The sequence below is a fragment of the Pseudophryne corroboree genome, chromosome 12, assembly GCF_028390025.1.
Source record: "Pseudophryne corroboree isolate aPseCor3 chromosome 12, aPseCor3.hap2, whole genome shotgun sequence".
Taxonomy (NCBI): Eukaryota; Metazoa; Chordata; class Amphibia; order Anura; family Myobatrachidae; genus Pseudophryne; species Pseudophryne corroboree.
In genome coordinates, this window is record NC_086455.1 from 2,891,733 (window position 1) to 2,914,850 (window position 23,118).

At 45.7% G+C, this 23,118-nt stretch overlaps 1 protein-coding gene and 1 long non-coding RNA gene across 2 annotated transcripts in view; both read left to right on the plus strand.

The window, feature by feature from the left end:
* Positions 1–20,703, plus strand: part of DCST2 (DC-STAMP domain containing 2) — a 140,798-nt gene extending 120,095 nt beyond the window's left edge. The window contains exons 11-12 of the mRNA XM_063947728.1: positions 19,469–19,578; positions 20,271–20,703. Coding sequence (XP_063803798.1) covers positions 19,469–19,578; positions 20,271–20,703 — 543 coding nt within the window. The remainder of the gene's footprint in view (positions 1–19,468; positions 19,579–20,270) is intronic.
* Positions 20,704–21,565: 862 nt separating this feature from the next.
* LOC134980830 (uncharacterized) lies at positions 21,566–22,378 on the plus strand. Its single transcript, XR_010190473.1, has 3 exons — positions 21,566–21,678; positions 21,904–21,975; positions 22,077–22,378. It is a non-coding gene; the product is annotated as an uncharacterized LOC134980830 (long non-coding RNA).
* The last annotated feature ends 740 nt before the right edge of the window (positions 22,379–23,118 follow it).

The following is a 23,118-nucleotide window of genomic DNA, read 5'->3' on the forward strand; positions in this document are numbered from 1 at the left end:
TTGTGTATAATTACCTGAAGGTTGTAGAGATGAAGAAAAGACATAATTACGGTAAATGCAGTGGTATTCTATGTCAGGTAAATGAACATTTGTCGGTTGAAGTCTTGTTCGGTGTCTGTTGAATGCAGTCTTCTTTGTGCTTTTGCCAAAAGGCGTGTGGGCAAAAAGCTTTGTCAATGTCCATAGATTTACAAAAGTGTTGGGCTAGCGTAATTTTAAAATTTCTAGGGAAACTGGGGATCTATGGCAAAGTTCATCAAATATCTGTGTATAAGGTTGTCAAAACTTCTTCTTTAATCCATCAGTTGTCTTTATACAGGATCATCAAATTCCTCGTCCAAGTGGGTCTTTTTACCTTGGGGAAAACGGAAAAACAGGTGAAAGAAACGGACCGTAGAAATCGCATTTTCATCACATCATTGTTTCTACATTTGGGTCATAAATCAAATCCATTGGAATTACAATTTCCTCACTCCTTAAACTCATCACCCTGGTACTTCGTTTACACTTCGTTAAAGCCTGACCGCATCTAAATATCAAGCCAATCGTTATGATAACACCTAAGATACATAGGAGAAACTTCCCAACATCCATTATGACTCCTTGAGCCCATTCTCCTAAACCAGAGAACCAATTTCGCGGATTCAACCATGACACCCAACCAGTCAGCTCATTACCTACAGCAGCAAGAGTGAGATTGTGTCTCCTGCGAAATTCCCACTTCAGATGGAGAATATCGTCCATCTTTTGGTCTTTGACCTCGACCGGGTCCTCGGTACTATTTGTAATATATGTGCAACATTTCACGCCGTACTGCGTTGCCAGTGTGACACAATATCCACCTGTTACTGCCGTGAGATAATTGAGAATCATTCTATGCTGAACCAGTTCTGTTTTATAAGCTTGAAGTTCTCTTCCAGTATACCTAAATGTGTCATCATACATTTCTGTGATATTATCTAACAAATTTGCGAGCGCAGATATGTATTTATAATTCAGCACTCCTCTAGCGGTGCGAGTGATATCTAACGCGATTAGAAACTGAATCCCGGTGGATTCATGGATCATGTCAGAGGCCGGATGCTCTGTTCTTTCTATCAGGTGCCGTTTAACTACGTGCTCGTAATGGGTGTGAGTATAAGGAGCTTGGGCAACAAGGTGTATATCTTTCATTTTGGCATGTGATACAGTCATTACTTCTGGCAGTACTTTTCCAATATAACACAATCCTTCAGAGTTTGGGGCAAGCCACTTATACGCCTTCCTCCCGCATATGAAATATGCATCATCGGGGAGAACATATGGGACGGAGTAAGACATAACCATATTACACATCCTCCATGTGAAATCTCCTACCCCTAATTCTCCCATTTGTTTAGTACACGTATCAGTTTGTACGATATGTGCGCAGTATCCTGGTGATACCTCTCCAACTCTCGTAATCCTACCTCCTAGGGTATACCTATATCGGAAAGATTTTTCTCTACTGGCTATGTGGCGTATAAGCTCTGTATCTGTAGGCATTCTATCTGCTCTATATGAAAAGGTCATGGTTTGGTTGCTCCATGACACTTCCCAACTTCCCGGCTTTCGGGGATTGGTAATGTTAAAACATATTAGGGATCTATCCACATGATATTGGTGGAGCTTCAAACTAGGAGGACTGGAGATATTAAACCTCCTGTCCACCGGTCTCCCACCCTTTAGCTCAAGTACCTCCCCTACCGTTAAAGGAAATGGTACTAGTCCTGATTTGCTATGACCTTGAGGTACTTGAGAGCATACCCAACAATCTGTTTGATTTAACACTCACTACCCACTAAGGAGTGATAGTCACTCAATGGATGCCGGTCCATGTGGATATTAAAACTGGATTGGCATTTCTTAATGCACCCATCCTCAACTACGTTGTCACAGAGCCTACAGATACAGTTTTCTTCAGCTAACAATCCCAAAAAAATGTTTACAAATAACATGGCTGTTAGATTGTTTCCGGTACTCGCCTTTGTTCGGTGCTTGTGTTGCTATTGGAAATTTACACCTCCGTCTTAGTCATTGGAACCTTTCTGGTGTCAAAACTTCTTTCTCGACCTCACTGGTACTCTCACCGAAACAGACTGCTCTGGTCAACATCAGGGTCAACAGGAAAATCCATATCACAGTCTCTTGTGGCAAGTCCATCTTACAGGAGGAGAAAAGAAGAAATTTGTAATGGGGTACAGAAAAACAGTTTGAGGGGGAGAGAAACTTGTTACGATAATTAAGTTCTCTAGTCTTGTTGTTCTTCTTTTTCTGCTGTCATCTCAAAGGTGCTGTCTCTCAGTCTTCCAAACGAACATTCCGGTGATGCAATATTTCTTCCAAACCAGCGACCTTTCTGTAAGGAGCAAAAATCTTGCATTACCATTTGTCTAGCTGATGTATGACATACCATCTTTAAACCATGAAAACATGAGTGAGAAGAGAGGAAAATAAAAAAAAACAAAAGAGAGAGAACAATTCATATGCATATATATATTACATAAATCAACAATAACCAGCAATAGGAAAAGAGAAAAAAACATTTTTCGAACATTTTTTTTTTTTTAAACATTGTCAGATCATCAGGCTGTCATATCTACATGTCCAATGGTTTCCTTGCGCAGTCCCTCCCCACCAGCACCTGCATTACTCCACTGTCTGTATCTGGCCAGGATACATTGATGCGGATAGGTCATGCTGGGGTTTGGTAGACTTCTGCAAAGACCAAGCGGATATGCAATGTTTGAGTCCTTACTAATAATCGTCAGAGATGGGGAGAGAGAGAGAAAAAAAACATTTTTCACAAATACATTTACAACGTTTCACATTGTCATTCCTGTGTCTTCAGTGAATGACCTCCCAATTTATTAACCGTTACCTCAGGCTTACCATCAGTCCTAATGATCACCTTTCCTGACTACATATCATGGGTGTGGCCCAAAATTCTTCCTAAAAGATCCCTGATTATAATTGTGTGTGTTATAATTTTGCTCATTTCTTGGTCTAGGGGGTCTGACTTTATGTGGGTTATTACAGTTGCTGGCATAATGCCCTTCTCTTCTACAATGATAACAAATCCTTGGCTTTCTCCATGTGCTAGGGGCCTGGGGTTCCGGTCGACTTGATGCCTCCTCTAGTGCTTGGATGCTCAGTACCATCAACCGCTCTCCCTGTGCTTCCCTGGTTCTTTGGATATTTTGGTCATGCTCGATAGCGGACTCTCTTAATGCAGCCACCGAGATACCTCTCCAATGAGGTATAGAGGTTTGTACCCTAATTTTTAGTGTGTCTTTTAAGCTGTCCATTAATACAGACACAGCTACCTCTCTGTGGTGTACGTTAGTTTCAATGTCATCTATACCAGTGTACCTAGCCATATCCTGCAGAGCCCGGTGAAAATACTCTGATGCGGATTCACCTTCTTTTCGTTTTATTGTAAAGATTTTATTCCACTTTACTACTGTAGGAAAATATACTCCTAACTGTAGATTGATTCTTTTTACATTATCTTGGTTATACTTGTCTGTTAGTGGTACTTCCTCATCTAGCTTACAATCAGCGATAAATTTCAAAGAATCAACATCGGGGGGTAAACATGCCCTCAAAACTGTCCTCCAATCTTTGTTATTTGGCTCTGCAGTGTTTCCTAGCACTCTAATGTATTTTTGACAAGCAACTAAGTCTTTCCTGGGATCAGGAAATTCAGACAGAATTGTTCTTAATTCTGTTCGGGAAAAGGGGCAGTACATGGCGATGTTCCTGACAGGAGTGACTCCTGAAGAGTCAGTTTTCCCATTTGGTACTGCAATTACCTTGACAGGATTAAGTCCAGTAACGTCATTCTGAATTGATTCCACGATATGAGGTACATTTGTTTGTGCGTGATGTATAATACCATACGTACCTGTGGACACGACCTCACCTGACCCTCCGTTAGGGGGTTTGATTACAGTCTTTACCGATTTGGTCGCGTCCACCTGGATGTCTTGTGTGATGGCTGCTGGAAAAGGCTCCGACATTGTGCTGGGCTCACTTTCTTGTTGGTGTTCCTGAGGAAAGTTTAACAAGGGGTGCGACTTGCATGGGTTAATAGTTGTACATTTAACACTTTCATTTTTATAAACCTTATTACGTTTGTTACATTCATTCTTAATATAGTTACTAAGTGCACTTTTATCGCACCCCATCGTGCCTTTCTCCGCAACCATAATCCTCTCCATTGCCATGTCTCTCCTCTCAGGATGAAAGTTAGGTATGTAAGTTACATTTCTTTGCATGTCACTTTCCTGTAGCCATATCTGTAAACAATCATTATGTTTAACTCGTTGTTTCCAGGATTTTATGAGACAGATCCTTCGCCTTAAATTATGCAATACCTCTAAGTCAAAACTACCTATCCCGGGAAATGGTGCCTTATCCCCCGCAGTCATTCGTGTCCATTCATCACAAAAGGTCTCAGTGTGGGGACCATACCTCCTCCACATTACTAACCGAGCAGACCCTCGGGGTCTGCAAGCCTCTGCAGTCTGAACCCTGACTGCTGAACGTCCCTGTGTTGTGCACTTGGCTTCCATTGTGGACCTTTTTAACACAGAAAAACTTCCTAAAATGCACCAAACACAGAAGTCTACGGTGGAAATCCTTAAAGCTCTTCCACTGAACTCCTTCTGCTCCGAGTACAACGAATCCGCCCCTTTTAGCAGACACGTGTAACCGTTACAGGCCCTATCTCTAGAGATTTTCCTGAGAGACCAGTGAAAATTCCCTTCTTTACACAAATCACGCTTGCATGTGCTCCCTACAACACGTATGAGGGCAAGATTTACGCATGGATATACTACCTCATATCACGTTGCGTTATTGGTCACACATACAACCGTGCGGTCCAATCGTACCACTTATAGACACTTGTTGCCCATAAATGGTAGGATCATTGGAGTCTCCCTACTGTGCTCCAAAACAGCCAGAGCGTAATACAACGAAAACTTGATCACACTCTGTTGCACGTTTTCACTCAGACCGTGCTCATCACGTTCCACCAAAGATCACCCAGATCACTCAGTTCACAAAGCGGGATTCAATACACTCATACCGTTTTCAACCCACTATCATTCTTATAGTTTTCTGATCAGAAAAATAATTTCCCGTAGTCTGATAGCTGTCCCCAGAGGCATTACAGTAAAGTAAGGTATTTAAACTAAGTTTTGAAAAAAATGAAATCAATTTGTGCTATTATCACGTGGCTATGCTATACCGCCCCCACTAAAACAATGCTATTGTGCGATTTGAGTTTCGGTGGGCGTACCCAGACGCTCCGTTGCATAATATACGCTGCGTGCGTCGGCCTTTGTGTTGCGTTCGCGAGTCTCAGCCTTTTGTTAGAGACACGTGTACGCTGGCCATACAAAAATACAATTAGCACGTTTATCAATGTAGATGATCTTTAACTGTAATCATCTACCAAGCACCACACAGGTCTTTCCTTGTATCTCAGGCGAAGCTGTGCGTGTGTTTTACAAATTACCCCTTAATGTATCGTTTTTACTCTTTAACTACCAATAGCAACAAATCTTTCTCAGCACGTTTATCAATTATACAATGGCAAACAGGAGAGTGATATGAATATACACGAAAAAGAAATGCAGCTATATGCGTGTGTACGCAAAACAGAAATAAAACAGTTTTAAAAGATACTAGTGTGTTGTTCTTACCTCCGGTTCCCGGATTCCTTCAGCACCCTTTACTAAGCGAAGCAGGCGCTTATCCCGTCAGCACTGCGAAGAATATGATCTCCCGCCCTTTGCTGATGGATAATGTCTGCTGAAATTACCTAGCAGAGATATGTGAAGGACTGGACGAGCAGCCAATTGATAAAGCTAAATATTTATCTTATATAAAACCCTTTAAGAGGTCTAAGAACACTGTACGCTATTTACGTATGAAGTACCGTAAGGGTACGCACGTTGCGTAACGATCGCTTAGCCGTAGTCGAGACGCTCAAGCGTCACGTTCGCTCACGGCCAAGAGATCACAGGCAGGCACGCTATTGGCTGCCGACTAACGTAATGATTCGCTATAGCGTAGCGGACGCTCGGGACCACGAGGAGATCACCAGCGGCGCAGACGCTCACAATGTTAAACCTTTATATCTAAACCATAGACAGTGTATTATGCAGCAAAACCTTAGTGTAGTGATAGGGTGTAAATGCAACACAGTATATCCTTATTAACTCAAAAGCTGTTCGAGCGTCACCGACGCTCTGAGAATACTTAACACTATAAGAAATACACAGATACCGTGCTTAGGGTCCAACGCCATATATATATATTATGAATGTTATACTTGCAAAAGAATGAATACAATACAAGTCATACACTACAATATAACATAGACTAACTAACCAGATAACTACACAGGAAATACAATACAATACAATTACGTTTTAAGGGAAAATAAGAGAGAAAGAGGAGAAGAGAGAGAGAGAGAGATATGGCTCACAATAACAATAAGTACAATATGATTGCAGCGAAGCTTACACATGTGAGGAACAATCGCTGTGCAGTTAGTCAATGCTGAATACCGCATGGGATGGAAGCTAGACTCCATTTTGAGAAAGCCCCCATGATTCCAAAGACTGCACCACATGGTTGAAAGGGGGAGGGGAAAATACCCGGCAGCAGCCATTTTAGATTTGCAGGTCCAAACACATGGCACTCTCTGCTACACCACAATCACATAGCAGAAGACACAAGACTCCATTTTATTCCAAAATGTCCAAGCCTCAGAACAATGCATATGTTCTGATTTTACAATTCCAAACCATCTAAATCACCTTTCACAATTTCAATCCAACTTCCTAGAACCATCTTATTCAATTTCACATTCCAAACAACTTCAGTATCTCAATAACCAGAGCATATGAGCTATCACAAGACCAGACCACCAGGTACCCACAAGTATCAGCCTGCCACTGCTACAAGCACATATTCAAAAGTACTGCATGGTCTTATTCATGATTAACAAGATATATTATAACAAACCAGCACAATCTATTTTAAATCACCATAGGCAAACAAATACCACAAATACTATGCTACAGATTGTCTACTGTTCCAATTCATCACAGACTTCACAGAGTATCAACACAAACACATATTTAAAACTATTCTATGCCAATCAGCCATGAGATATTGAGATTATGATACTTAGCCTTTTGTAAGGAGCCTGGTGATGATCCAGCCATGCTTGCTGTGTGTAAGGTAGCTGTGTGAGTGAGGTACAGTATATCTGTCCTCAGAGGCCCCCACAACTGACCCCGACCCCTCCAGACAGGAACTATTCTCCTGTGTGTCTGTTCCTGGGGGAGGGGTCTCTCTCTCTCCTTTATGATTGAGTCGCTATTCTCTTTGTATATGCTGATCAGGTTCAGCCCTGAAAACTTTCTAACAAAGTGATCTTAGCTTTTATACATATAATCATATCTATCCGCTGCAATGTCCCACAACTTCACAACAGGCATCAAACTAACCCACACATCAATCTGCTTGCTTCAATACCAAACATGACGGGCGCATCTGGTTCTGTTCAAATAATACACATTCATGACATCAATTCATCAGCCAATTCTAAATCTCCATGATGTCTGGTGCCCGACATTATTATAACCATGTACTGTATGAAACAAGCGCCGAATCCATCTCCGTGCCATGTCCGAGCAAATGCGTGTGTTACTATATATTGCTGTGCTCGCTGCGCATATTTGTAAGTATAGCGACTTAAATGTGTGCAGTTTGTATGTTCTCTCTATGTAATATTTTTGACTTTGACAGCCCCATCACCTGTCCCCGCTATACTCCTACCTGTATCGCCCCCACCATATATATCACTGCCCCCTCACCTGTCCCCCCTATACACCTACCTGTATCACCCCGTCCTATATATCACTGCCCCCTCACCTGTCCCCGCTATACACCTACCTGTATCACACCGTCATATATATCACTGCCCCATCACCTGTCCCCGCTATACTCCTACCTGTATCACCCCCACCATATATATCACTGCCCCCTCACCTGTCCCCCCTATACACCTACCTGTATCACCCCGTCATATATATCAATGCCCCCTCACCTGTCCCCACTATACTCCTACCTGTATCACCCCCACCATATACATCACTGCCCCTTCACCTGTCCCACTATACTCCTACCTGTATCAACCCACCATATATATCACTGCCCCCTCACCTGTCCCCACTATACTCCTACCTGTATCACCCCCACCATATATATCACTGCCCCATCACCTGTCCCCACTATTCTCCTACCTATATCACCCCCACCATATATATCACTGTCCTCTCACCTGTCCCCGCTATACTCCTACCTGTATCACCCCCACCATATATATCACTGTCCTCTCACCTGTCCCCGCTATACTCCTACCTGTATTACTCCCATCATATATATCACTGCCCCATCACCTGTCCCTTATATACACCTACCTGTATTAGCCCACCATATATATCACTGCCCCATCACCTGTCTCTTATATACACCTACCTGTATTACCCCACCATATATATCACTGCCCCATCACCTGTCCCTTATATACACCTACCTGTATTACCCCACCATATATATCACTGCCCCATCACCTGTCCCTTATATACACCTACCTGTATTACCCCACCATATATATCACTGCCCCCTCACCTGTCCCCACTATACTCCTACCTGTATCACCCCCACCATATATATCACTGCCCGCTCACCTGTCCCCACTATACTCCTACCTGTATCACCCCCACCATATAAATCACTGCCCCATCACCTGTCCTTACTATACTCCTACCTGTATCACCCCCACCATATATATCACTGTCCTCTCACCTTTCCCCACTATACTCCTACCTGTATCACCCCCACCATATATATCACTGCCCCCTCACCTGTCCCACTATACTCCTACCTGTATCACCCCCTCCATATATATCACTGCCCCATCACCTGTCCCTACTATACTCCTACCTGTATCACCCCCACCATATATATCACTGTCCTCTCACCTTTCCCCACTATACTCCTACCTGTATCACCCCCACCATATATATCACTGCCCCCTCACCTGTCCCACTATACTTCTGCCTGTATCACCCCCACCATAAATATCACTGCCCCATCACCTGTCCCTACTATACTCCTACCTGTATCACCCCCACCATATATATCACTGTCCTCTCACCTTTCCCCACTACACTCCTACCTGTATCACCCCCACCATATATATCACTGCGCCCTCACCTGTCCCCGCTATACTCCTACCTGTATCAACCCACCATATATATCACTGCCCCCTCACCTGTCCCACTATACACCTACCTGTATCACCCTCATTTTATTTATATATATATATATATATATATATATATATACACTGCTCAAAAAAAATAAAGGGAACACTTAAACAACACAATGTAACTCCAAGTCAGTCACATTTCTATGAAATCAAACTGTCCACTTAGGAAGCAACACTGATTGACAATCAATTTCACATGCTGTTGTGCAAATGGAATAGACAACAGGTGGAAATTATAGGTAATTAGCAAGACACCCCCAATAAAGGAGTTGTTCTGCAGGTGGTGACCACAGACCACTTCTCAGCTCATATGCTTTCTTTTTCATCCACTAGGGGTCACTGGAGTACTGTTGGGATATGGACGGCTTTAGCAGGACAGGCACTGAATATTTAAATTTAGTAACTCTCCTCCCCTCCATACTCCCAGTGTACCCCAGTGTTTTTTCGGTGCTCACAGGAGTGACAAGCACGAGTGGATTCTTCCACACATACTTAATTTTTTTTTTTAATTATTATTATTCACACATAGCTCCCCGGACCCCAGCCGCAGCTCATAGCCGCCACTTCACAGCTCCCCGGCCGCTGATAGACGCAGGGAGCAGTGTGGGGGGAAGAAAGTCTGAAGTCATTGATTTTCAGACCGCGGACAGCGCTCACTGCTGCCGTGATCTGTTCCCATACCAGGCAGCGCAGCTGGGGGGGGGAAGGGTATGCCCATAGCAGCAGAATATTGTAGCAAAGCTGCATGGGTTTAAAGGGAGATTGCAAATAGGCTGTTAAGCCTATATTAACAGGTTGTTAGGGGTTATAACTGTATCTAGGCACATAATTATAACCTGGAATGTTACTAAGTCTGTAAGCATGGCATGGGAGGACCATTTTAACCATGCTTCCTGTATCTCCTTCCAGAACGTTCCTGTCCTACAACACTACTCCACCGGATGGCGCAGGGGTGTTAGTGGGAATTTTGAATCAGGTTTCTTATAGTACTGGCCACGTGCACTGCACTTCGGCCGTAGACGCACCTTAGTAATTTTACTGAGTCATGCGAGCTGTCTGTCTTTGTATATTTGTGTTGTCTGTCTGCATAATGAGTAAGGCACCAGCAAAAACAAAAAAGCAGTTTAACTGCAATGTCTGTAAGAGTGTGTTACCGGATGGATCTACCACATGCACAGTATGTTTTGTAAATTCAGCTACAAATACGATTTCTGCTCCGATTTCTAAACCGATTTCATCCCCGGATCCTCAATGGGCAATATTAGCGGATGTAATGGCTGGGTTGCAATCAGAATTGGCCACCACGAGCGGGAGGCGGCAAGATCTGAGTCTCTGGTGAGACCGTAAGAGATACCAGAAGGGTCTCAGCCTTTACAAAGGTCCAAGTCCACTTCGGGTAAAAGGGATAATTTTCATTTGTCTTATAATTTCCCAGTTTCTGCTATGTTGCATTCTGACGATGCTATGCCAGACCTCACTGCACAAGATGAGCATGAGGAAGGCGAATTGGACCAGCAGTCAGATAGTGAGGATATTGACAGCCCGGGCATTGATAATCTCATCAGGGCGGTGCGTCAGTCTCTAAAGTTTACAGAGACTGAAGAACCTCTGACAAATGATGAGGTGGTATTTGCTAAACGACAGAGATCTCCAGTGTGTTTTCCTTTTTCGGAATCTCTTAATAAGATGTTAATAGAGGCACGGAAGAATCCATATAAACGGTTTTATATACCTCACCGGTTTCTGTCTAGTTACCCGTTTCCAGAGTCTGTGACATCTACATGGGGAATCCTCCAATGGTGGATTCGTCTGTGTCAAAACTTTCTAAAAAATTAACCATTCCAGTACCAACTGCTACTACGCTTCAAGACCCTTCAGAGCGTAAACTTGAAGCTATGCTAAAGTCCATGTATACAGCAGCAGGGGTGCTGCTTAGACCTGGTTTGGTTGGAATTTGGGTAACTAAGGCGCTAATTGTATGGATAACAGAACTCAGGTCCGCCCTACAAGACGACCACCTTATCCTTCTCGCTGATCAAATCTGTGAAGCTGCTGATTATCTATGTACAGATACTACGGACGTCTGTCAGGTCAGTTCTCGCCTTTCAGCGTCACTAGTTACGGCACGACGGGCACTCTGGCTGCGTTCTTGGCAGGCGGAGGCAGTGGTCAAGAGAGGAATAGAAGCGTTACCTTACTCTGGCGAGAAGTTGTTTGGTCCTGAATTGGACAAATGGATTTCTGAGGTCACGGGAGGGAAGTCTGTTTTCCTACCATTGCCTCAAACGGTACCTAGACGGAAATACTCTGGACCAGCGTTCAAATCCTTTAGACCTCAGCCCTTTCGAGGCCGTGGTAGAGGAACAACCACACCTGGTAGACGTGGTAGAGGACGTGGTTTGCAACAAGCCAACACCCGTCTTCAGGAAGCTAAGGTCACCGACAAGCCAGTGGCATGACGGGCTCCCAGCCCATCTCGGCTCTTCAGTGGTGGGGGCACGCCTTCAGACGTTCCATTTGGCTTGGTTCCAGACATCCACAGATGGGTGGATCCGCAATTTAGTTTTAAAAGGTTACAAAATAGAGTTTGACTGTCTCCCACCAGTGCGGTTTTTCAAGACAGGACTGCCGGTGTCAGAAGACAAGAAGGCGGTTCTGCAAATCGCGATTCAGTCTCTGCTAGATTCAACAGTTTTGATTCCGGTCCCTGTTCACCAACGAGGTCAGGGTTATTATTCCAGTCTTTTTGTAGTACCAAAGCCGGATGGCTCAGTCAGACCAATATTGAACCTGAAGGGTCTCAATCAGTACGTCACTTACTACAGATTCAAGATGGAATCCCTGCGGTCAGTCATTGCAGGTTTAGAACCACAGGAATTCATGATTGCGCTGGATCTCAAGGATGCGTACTTACACATTCCAATTTGGCCACCTCATCAGGGGTTCTTACGGTTTGCGGTGCGGCAAAACCATTACCAATTTCAGGCTCTACCGTTTGGCCTCTCGTCAGCGCCTCGGGTATTCACCAAAGTGATGTCTGTGATGATTGCTCCTCTCAGATCCCTGGGAGTGATAATAGTTCCGTACTTGGACGATTTGCTCATCAAAGCTCCGTCTCAACAGATACTCCTACAACATGCTTTGCTGACATACAATGTACTAGTCCAGCACGGTTGGATTGTCAATTTCAAAAAATCAAATCTGATTCCGTCTCAACGACTTCAATTCCTAGGAATGATTCTCGATAGGGTGAATCAAAGAATTTACCTACCAGAACAGAAGGTACAGAGTATTCGTCATCTGGTACAATTAGTGCTCACGCCACGCACAGTCTCGGTGCATTTGTGCATTCGACTGTTAGGAAAAATGGTGGCGGCTTTCGAAGCGCTTCAGTTCGGAAGGTTTCACTCACGTCCTTTTCAACTGGATGTGCTCACACAGTGGTCAGGCTCGCATCTGCAGATTCACCAGATGGTGCGGTTGTCTCCACGGGCCAGAGTATCTCTACTCTGGTGGCTCAAAGTACACAATCTCACCGCAGGGAAACGGTTCGGCGTCTGGAATTGGATAATTCTAACGACGGACGCGAGTCTCAGAGGTTGGGGAGCTGTGGTCCAAAATTGTCAGCTCCAGGGTGTCTGGACAGATCACGAAAGATTGTTGTCTATAAATGTCCTGGAACTCCACGCAATTTACAACGCGCTGCGACAAGCGGTGCACATGCTCCGGTCTCGGACTGTCCAGGTGCAGTCAGACAATGCCACGGCAGTCGCGTACATCAACAAACAAGGAGGAACGAGAAGCCGCATGGCCATGCGGGAAGTAGCTTGAATCCTCAATTGGGCCGAACATCACCAAGTCACATTGTCGGCAGTGTTTATTCCGGGAGTGGACAACTGGGAGGCGGATTATCTCAGCCGTCTGGATTTTCATCCAGGAGAATGGGCATTAAATCCAGAAGTGTTTCACATGTTGGTCCAGAGGTGGGGTTACCCACAAGTGGGTAACCTGATGGCATCTTGCCACAATCACCAAACACCCCAGTATGTCTCCAGAACGCGAGATCCAAAGGCAGTGGCGGTGGATGCAATTGCGTGGCCGTATAGCCTCGTGTATCTGTTTCCACCGTTTCCGCTGCTCCCTCTGTTGCTAAAACGGATCAAACGAGAGTCCGCCACAGTCATACTAGTGGCGCCTCATTGGCCTCGGAGAGCATGGTTCTCGGATCTCAGCGGACTACTCGCAGACGATCCTTGGCCGCTCCCACTACGTCTGAACCTGTTACAACAGGGTCCGTTCCTTTACCCCGGTTTAGCGCGGCTGCATTTGACGGGGTGGCTGTTGAGACCGCCCTCTTAAGAAGAGAGGGCATTCCGGAATCGGTTATACCAACCATGTTACGTGCTAGGAAGCCAGTTACGGCAGCTCATTATCACAGAATTTGGCGTGCCTATATAGGTTGGTGTGAGGCTCGGAAGTTTCCGACATCATCATTCAAGTTATCCCGCTTTTGCTATTTTTATAGACTGGGTTAGATGGAGGACTGCGTTTGCCTACACTAAAGGTGCAGGTCTCTGCCTTGTCAATTTACTTTCAAAGGCGTTTGGCTCTATTGCCAACTGTACACACATTCCTGCAAGGTGTCCTCAGAGTACAGCCTCCATTTATACCACCTACAACGCCATGGGACTTGAATCTGGTTTTAGATTTTTTAGTCTTCTTATTTTGAACCCTTACAACAAGTGGATGTTAAATTTCTCACTTGGAAAAAAATTTTCTCCTAGCCTTAGCTTCGGCAAGGCGTGTTTCGGATTTGGGTGCCTTGTCATGCAAGCCACCGTATTTGGTGTTTCATGATGACAGAGCGGAACTTAGGATGAATCCCGCTTTCCTGCCAAAGGTAGTGTCATCTTTTCACATCAATCATCCAATAGTAGTTCCTGTGTTATCAGAAGATTCAGGAACTTTGGATGTGGGCCCTCATTCCGAGTTGATCGCTCGCAAGGCGATTTTAGCAGAGTTACACACGCTAAGCCGCCGCCTACTGGGAGTGAATCTTAGCTTCTTAAAATTGCGACCGATGTATTCGCAATATTGCGATTACAAACTACTTAGCAGTTTGAGTAGCTTCAGACTTACTCGGCATCTGCGATCAGTTCAGTGCTTGTCGTTCCTGGTTTGACGTCACAAACACACCCAGTGTTCGCCCAGACACTCCCCCGTTTCTCCAGCCACTCCCGCGTTTTTTCCGTAAACGGTAGCGTTTTTATCCACACGCCCATAAAACGCCGTGTTTCCGCCCAGTAACACCCATTTCCTGTCAATCACACTACGATCGCCGGAGCGAAGAAAAAGCCGTGAGTAAAAATACTATCTTCATTGTAAAATTACTTGGCGCAGTCGCAGTGCGATTATTGAGTGCGATTATTGCGCATGCGTACTAAGCGGAATTTCACTGCGATGCGATGAAAATTACCGAGCGAACGACTCGGAATGAGGGCCGTGGTACGTGCACTACGCGTTTATGTAGCCCGAACGTCTACAGTTCGTAAGACGGATACGTTGTTTGTTCTCTATGATGCTGCCAAGATGGGTTGGCCAGCTTCTAAGCAGACCTTATCCAGATGGATTAAACTGACCATATACGGTCAGGCTTACTTTCATGCTAGGCTACAGCCGCCTACATCAGTAACCGCTCATTCCACACGTTCTGTGGGAATGTCATGGGCAGCTGGTCGTGGAGTTCTACGACACAGCTTTTGCAGTGCGGCTACATGGTCTTCAGTGCACATGTTTGTGCGCTTTTACAAGTTTGATACGTTTGCGGCATCAGCATCTAGCTTTTGCCGCCTAGTGTTACAGGTTCCAAACAGCTCTCCCGCCCAAGGGGGAAACTTTGGTACGTCCCAAGAGTACTCCTGTGACCCCCTAGTGGATGAAAAAGAAAATAGGATTTTGGTACTTACCAGGTAAATCCTTTTCTTTGAATCCATAGGGGGCACTGGACGCCCACCCAGAGCAGTTTTACCTGTCTTGTGGTAAGTTCAGTGGATCTTATGGTAACACATTCTCACCGACTTGTTCAAAGGTTCAAGTTAGATCAGTTATGGTGTCAACTGTTTAGTTGTCAGTTACGTTATGTGTCAACTTTATTGTTGTCCGTTATGTTATAATGTTATATGTAATTCTCCATTGTCATCCTCTCTATCGCTCCTGTTCGGCTCAGTAAAAAACACTGAGGTACTCTGGGAGTATGGAGGGGAGGAGAGTTACTAAATTTAAATATTCAGTGCCTGTCCTGCTAAAGCCGTCCATATCCCAAGAGTACTCCAGTGCCCCCTATGTATTTAAAGAAAAGGATTTACCTGGTAAGTACCAAAATCCTATTTTCTGGCTGATGTTTTGGTCACTTTTGAAAGCTGGCGGTGCTTTCACTCTAGTGGTAGCATGAGACGGAGTTTACAACCCACACAAGTGGCTCAGGTAGTGCAGCTCATCCAGGATGGCACATCAATGCGAGCTGTGGCAAGAAGGTTTGCTGTGTCTGTCAGCGTAGTGTCCAGAGCATGGAGGCACTACCAGGAAACAGGCCAGTACATCAGGAGACGTGGAGGAGGCTGTAGGAGGGCAAGAACCCAGCAGCAGGACCGCTACCTCCGCCTTTGTGCAAGGAGGAACAGGAGGAGCACTGCCAGAGCCCTGCAAAATGACCTCCAGCAAGCCACAAATGTGCATTTGTCTACTCAAACGATCAGAAACAGACTCCATGAGGGTGGTATGAGGGCCCGACGTCCACAGGTGGGGGTTGTGCTTACAGCCCAACACCGTGCAGGACGCTTGGCATTTGCCAGAGAACACCAAGATTGGCAAATTCGCCACTGGCGCCCTGTGCTCATCACATATGAAAGCAGGTTCTCACTGAGCACATGTGACAGACGTGAGATAGTCTGGAGACGCCAAGGAGAACGTTCTGCTGCCTGCAACATCCTCCAGCATGACCGGTTTGGCAGTGGGTCAGTAATGGTGTGGGGTGGCATTTCTTTGGGGGGCCGTGCAGCCCTCCATGTGCTCGCCAGAGGTAGCCTGACTGCCATTAGGTACTGAGATGAGATCCTCAGATCCCTTGTGAGACCATATGCTGGTGCGGTTGGCCCTGGGTTCCTCCTAATGCAAGACAATGCTAGACCTCATGTGGCTGGAGTGTGTCAGCAGTTCCTGCAAGACGAAGGCATTGATGCTATGGACTGGCACACCCGTTCCCCAGACCTGAATCCAATTGAGCACATCTGGGACATCATGTCTCGCTCCATCCACCAACGCCACGTTGCACCACAGACTGTCCAGGAGTTGGCGGATGCTTTAGTCCAGGTCTGGGAGGAGATACCTAAGGAGACCATCCGCCACCTCATCAGGAGCATGCCCAGCATGTTGTAGGGAGGTCATACAGGCACGTGGAGGCCACAGACACTACTGAGCCTCATTTTGACTTGTTTTATGGACATTACATTAAAGTTGGATCAGCCTGTAGTGTGTTTTTCCACTTTAATTTTGAGTGTGACTCCAAATCCAGACCTCCATGGGTTAATAAATTTGATTTCCATTGATAATTTTTGTGTGATTTTGTTGTCAGCACATTCAACTATGTAAAGAACAAAGTATTTAATAAGAATATTTCATTCATTCAGATCTCGGATGTGTTATTTTAGTGTTCCCTTTATTTTTTTGAGCAGTGTGTGTGTGTGTGTGTGTGTGTGTGTGTATATATGTATATATATATATATATATATATATATATATATATATAATTTATTTATGCAGCGGCATACACTGGTATTCCACAGGGAATAACATCAGGGGTGTAGAGTTGGATCTTGATCCGAAGCACCAACAGGCTAAAGCTTTGACTGTTCCCAGGATGCACTGCTCCGCCTCCTATATAGCCCCGCCTCCAGACACTTGAGCTCAGTTTTTTAGTTCGTATTGCAGTGCAGGCAGCTAACAGGGGGGGCTGAGCTAGGCAGCCCTGAAAATAGCTTTTTTCTCTTACGTCCTATAGGATGCTAGGGTCCACATTAGTACCATGGGGTATAGACGGGTCCACCAGGAGCCATTGGCACTTTAAGAGTTTGAGAGTGTGGAGTGTATGTCATTTAAGAGGTCAGAATGCGGGAAGACTACTTGAGCAACCTTCTGACGTTTAAACTTATCAGGTTTCTTAGATGTAACAGGAGGCTCAATGTCATCATCAATCTGGAGAATCAGTGTGATAGCCTCCACTAGGTCAGGAACATCAACTTGAGTTGTAGATTCCTCATCAGAAGCAGCTGTATCCACGTCTGACGGATCAGTATATTCCCCATCGGAAGAATTATCCGAAATATTAGTGGAGTGTAAGGAAGAAATGGCCCGCTTAGAGGACTCTTTGGTCCCAGTAGGGCGAGGGTTAGGTTTCTGTTTAACCAAGGACTGATTTCATTGCTGTAACTGGGTTGACAGAGTATCCGCCCATGGTGGATTAACTACAGGGACAATATGTGGCTGTGGTGGCACAGGAGGTCCCATAGGGGGTGTAAGCCGTGTTACAAGCGTAGTCAGCATATTTGAAAATACAGCCCAAGGTGGGTCCTGATTTGCCACAGGAGCTGCGGGCAGACTGGAAGGTGCAGGGCACCCAGTACCTGAACTCTTAGCTGAAATCTTCCTCAGGTAAATCCGTGGTGCAAGCAGTGCCTGATGCAGGTGCGTCTGCAGATTTCCCGCGCTGTGTAGCAGACGTTATTGGGAATGTAGCCTTAGGGCGTAACAGTACAACATAGCCAGACAAACGCAATACCTGACAAAAACCCCGTGTTATGTGACTGCAAAGGTAGAGCACAGAGGATTTAAGCGGTATGGGGTGACTGAAACACACAGTGAAAAATACAGTATATCCTGTGGAACACTATATGGTATATGAGACCCTGATGCACTTAGCCCCCAGGGTACAGAATATAGGGGGTCTTTCTGAGTTGATCGCTCGCTACCAGTTTTTAGCAGCCGTACAAACGCTATGCCACCGCCGCCCTCTGGGAGTGTATTTTAGCTTAGCAGAAGTGCGAACGTAAGGATCGCAGAGCGCATGCAAAAAAAATTGTGTAGTTTCAGAGTAGCTCAAAACCTACTCAACGCTTGCGATCACTTCAGCCTATTCAGTTCTGGATTTGACGTCACACACCCGCCCAACGTTTGCCCAGCCACGCCTGCGTTTTCCCAAACACTCCCTGAAAACGGTCAGTTGCCACCCAGAAACGCCCACTTCATGTCAATCACTCTGCGGCAACTAGTGCGACTGAAATGCATCGCTAGACTCTGTGCAAAACGACATCATTTGTTGTGACCGTAAGTCATGTGTGCGCATTGCGCCGCATACGCTTGCGCAGAACTGCCGTTTATTAGCCTGATTGCTGCGCTGCAAACAAATGCAGCTAGCGATCCACTCGGAATGACCCCCATAGTGATGGCAATACGTGTGATACACAGAAGAGAATTCACACAGCAGCTATAGGCACACACAGTCACAGGTACAATACAGAAATTATTACAAATAACCAATAAAACTGCACTGGACTAGTAATATTATATAGAGATATGTATGTATACAGATATAATAATGTACAGTAACCACTGGATGTATATCACAGGATACTTGTACTAAATATCCCTGTAGTAATGCACTTGTTAACTTAAGGTGGGTACACACTGGCCGATATATCGGTCGTTCTCTTGAACGGCCGATATATCGCGGGTCCGTCAGCCAGTGTGTCGGCCCCGCAGCACAGCCGATGGCCAATATATCTACCGATATATTGGCTCGTCGCTGTGTGTACGGGCGGTCGTACACATGCTGTGGCAGCCGGTGGTGATTGACAGCTGTACACACGCCCGCCCAGTTCATGACGTCGGTCCCCGACGGATCGGGCAGTGTGTATGCTCAACACACTGCCCGATCCGTCCATAGATATATCTGCCGATCAATTGAAGGGAGTTCTGCACATCCAACCTCCCTTTGTTCCGCCTACGGTGCCCTGGGATCTTAACGTGGTGTTGCAGTTCCTCCAGTCGGACTGGTTTGAGCTTCTACAGGAGGTTGAGGTCAAGTTTCTCACGTGGAAGTCCTCAGAGTGGGAAGCGGACTTCGGGGTGTACGTCCTGACGACTGAGTGAGAGTGGAGTCTTCATCCCGAAGTCTTTCAACTCCTAGTGGACAAGTGGGGCCTACCAGATGTAGACCTGATGGCATCTTGATACAATCACAAGGTTCCGGTCTTCGGAGCAAGGACAAGGGATCCTCAAGTGGTGTTCGTGGACGCACTAGCAATTCCATGGAACTTTCGGCTGCCATATGTGCTCCCTCCAATGTCACTCCTGCCCAGGGTAATACGGAAGTTCAAGCAAGAAGGAGGAATACTACTTCTAGTCACTCCGGCGTGGCCCAGACGGCATTGGTGCTCAGACCTGCAGGGTCTATCGATAGAGCGTCCTCTTCTACTTCCTCAACGCCCAGACCTCCTCGTTCAGGGTCCTTGTGTCTACCAGGATCTGGCCCGACTGGCTTTGACAACAAGGCTCTTGAAGCTTCACTCCTGAGGGCCAAAAGATTTTCTGAAGCGGTCATTCAATCTATGTTGAAAGCCCGTAAACCGGCTTCGGCTAGGATTTATTGTAGGAATTCTTACTTCACTTGGTGTGCTGCTAAGAATTAAGATGCATATACTTTCAAAACTTCCAGACTTTTAGCTTTTCTCCAGCAAGGCCTAGACTTGGGCCTCCCTCAAGGTTCATATTTTTAGCCTTGTCGGTGTGGTTTCAGAGAAAAATTGCGTCCCTTCCTGATGTTCATACTTTCACTCAGGGTGTTCTACGAATTCGTCTTGAATGCCTTACAAGAGTCTCCATTTGAACCTCTTGAATCTGTGGACCTTAAATGCCTTACGCTTAAGGTCGCATTTCTGTTGGCTATTGCCTCTGCTAGGAGGGTGTCGGACTTAGGCGCTTTGTCCTGTCATCCACTCTTTCTGATTTATCATTGTGACCGGGCTATTCTTCGAACTCACCCTGGTTATTTGCCTAAGGTGGTTTCTTCTTTCCACCTTAACCAGGAGATTGTGGTTCCGGCCTTCATCTCTTTTGGTCTATCCTCCAATGAAAAATCTTTGGATGTGGTACGGGCTCTCCGTGTTTATGTGGAGAGGACTGCCTCCATCAAGAGGTCTGATTCCCTTGTTGTACTGTTTGGTTTCCACAAACGTGGATGGCCTGCGAATAAGCAAACCTTGGACCGATAGATTAGAATGGTGATTGCACAAGCTTATGCGCAGGATGGACTTCCAGCTCCTGCTGCTATTAAGACCCATTCTACTTGGTCGGTTGGACTTTCTTGGGCGGCCCGCCGTGGCGCGTCCGCAGATCAATTGTGCAAGGAGGCTACGTGGTCCTCCTGTGTCCACGTTCATCAGGTTCTATGTCTTTGATACTTCCACCTCCCAGGATGCTTCCTGTGGCCGCTACAGTGCATGCCCTCCCATGAGGAACTGCTTTAGGACATCCCCGATGTTATTCCCTGTGGAATACCAGTGTACCCCGCTGCAGAAAAGGAGATTTATGGTGAGACATACCATGGTTAAATCTCTTTCTGCGAGGTACACTGGGCTCCACAGGGAGCCCACCCTGACGCACTTAGCTTCCTTGGGTTAGTATGGCATTAGCCGCTGGTACCTTCTCCTGCCGTGAGAATGTGGTTCTAGGTGACTAACATGTACTATCTCTATTTTACCTGCTCCTGCATTGGACTGGTTACTGAAACTGAGCTCACAGTGCCTGAAGGCGGGGTTATAGAGGAGGCGGTGCAGTGCATCCTGGGAACAGTCAAAGCTTTAGCCTGTTGGTGCCTTGGATCAAGAGCCAACTCTACACCCCCGATGTTATTCCCTGTGGAACCCAGTGTACCTCACAGAAAGAGATTTAACCATGGTAAGTCTAGTATAAATCACTTTTTATATATATATATATATATATATATATATATATCACTGCCCCCTCACTCTACTACCTGATCCTTTCCATTATATACAGTATGTCTCCCCCGCACTATCATTCTCCTCCTTACCAAGCCCCCCCGGTGTGACGCTGTTACAGACGCCTACTTGCACCGGCCTCTGTAATATTATTCTTCCTCTTACAGGCTTCTACTGTGAAAACTGTTTCCGGAATATGGGTGACGTGTGTCCCATCTGTGCGGCTCCGGATGAGGACGAGGAAGTGTATGTATCATTAGTGTTTACATTTATGCAGTAATTCCCAGTTGTAGCATTGCACCTTATATACCCAGCAAGACCCTCGTCTTCCATTCAGTCCATGGCCAAGCCAAGGAGCAGACTGTCCTCTGAGAGGCCGGACTGTTTCCCTGTATACACAGGGAGGGAGCGATGTCCCTGTACTGGGTGCATGACTGGGGAGGAATCATTAATTCTCTTATTGTTCCTCAGGGACTCCAGTGATGAGGAGTGGGGTGTACCTCCTTGGAGGGAGAGCCCCGCACCTAGTGAGGAGGATTCTGGGTAAGTGGCGGAAGTTACTGTTGGCTTCAGTGTGACCCTGTACATATGTGACCCTGTAATGGCTACGTGGCTCTGAATCATATTGTCTCATTGCTTTACAGCGATACAGACTACGACTATATATTGGAGTCTGATGACTGACGGACACCCCCACAGCGCCAAACGTTCTCCCAGTTTCCAGTTATGGTTTCCAGTTCTCAGTTATGTGTTTTCCAGCAGAACATTGCGCTTGTTTTTGTTTCCATTTTTGCATCATTAATCTATTGTGGGAACCACAAGGAGGGTTCTGTGAGAGTTCTATATGCGCAGTGATTACTCTTTTCCGTGACATCATTTCTTCTCAAAAGTGTTATTCTTCAAATATTTCCCGGTTTTTGTTACAGAAAAGTTACAATAAACAGTTTGGACAAAAACAAAGAGTCCGCTTTTCTTTCCATCTTGCGGCATTAGAGAACCGATCCACAGTAATATAGGGGGTAATTCCAAGTTGATCGCAGCAGGAACTTTGTTATCAGTTGGGCAAAACCATGTGCAGTGCAGGTGGGGCAGATGTAACATGTGCAGAGAGAGTTAGATTTGGGTGGGTTATTTTGTTTCTGTGCAGGGTAAATACTGGCTGCTTTATTTTTACACTGCAAATTAGATTGCAGATTGAACACACCACACCCAAATCTAACTCTCTCTGCACATGTTATATCTGCCTCCCCTGCAGTGCACATGGTTTTGCCCAATTGCTAACAAAAATCCTGCTGCAAAAAACTTGGAATTACCCCCCATAGTCAGGTCATTATAAAATAAATAATTGATAAGGAATTCACAGGGAGCAGGGAATAAATAAATGGGGAGTTTGGGCTGGAGGAATGTGAATGCGATTGCATCGCAGATTTGGGAAATAGAGGGCGACCCCTGCCTGGCGCATCGCCACCATGTTTCTGATCGAAAGAAACGCAGGCATAGTCATCTGGCCATGGTACATTTCCCCCCAGTGTCGCTTCAACGCACCCGAACACGCGCCGCCTGTCAGTCACTTTACAGTTGCATCTTTCTGGGATGCAGTAGCATAGTAAAGGGTCGCATGCGCACAATGCAAACGCGCGTGTGCAGACAGCGGAGAAGTGTCCCTTGGCAAAAACACAGCTACAG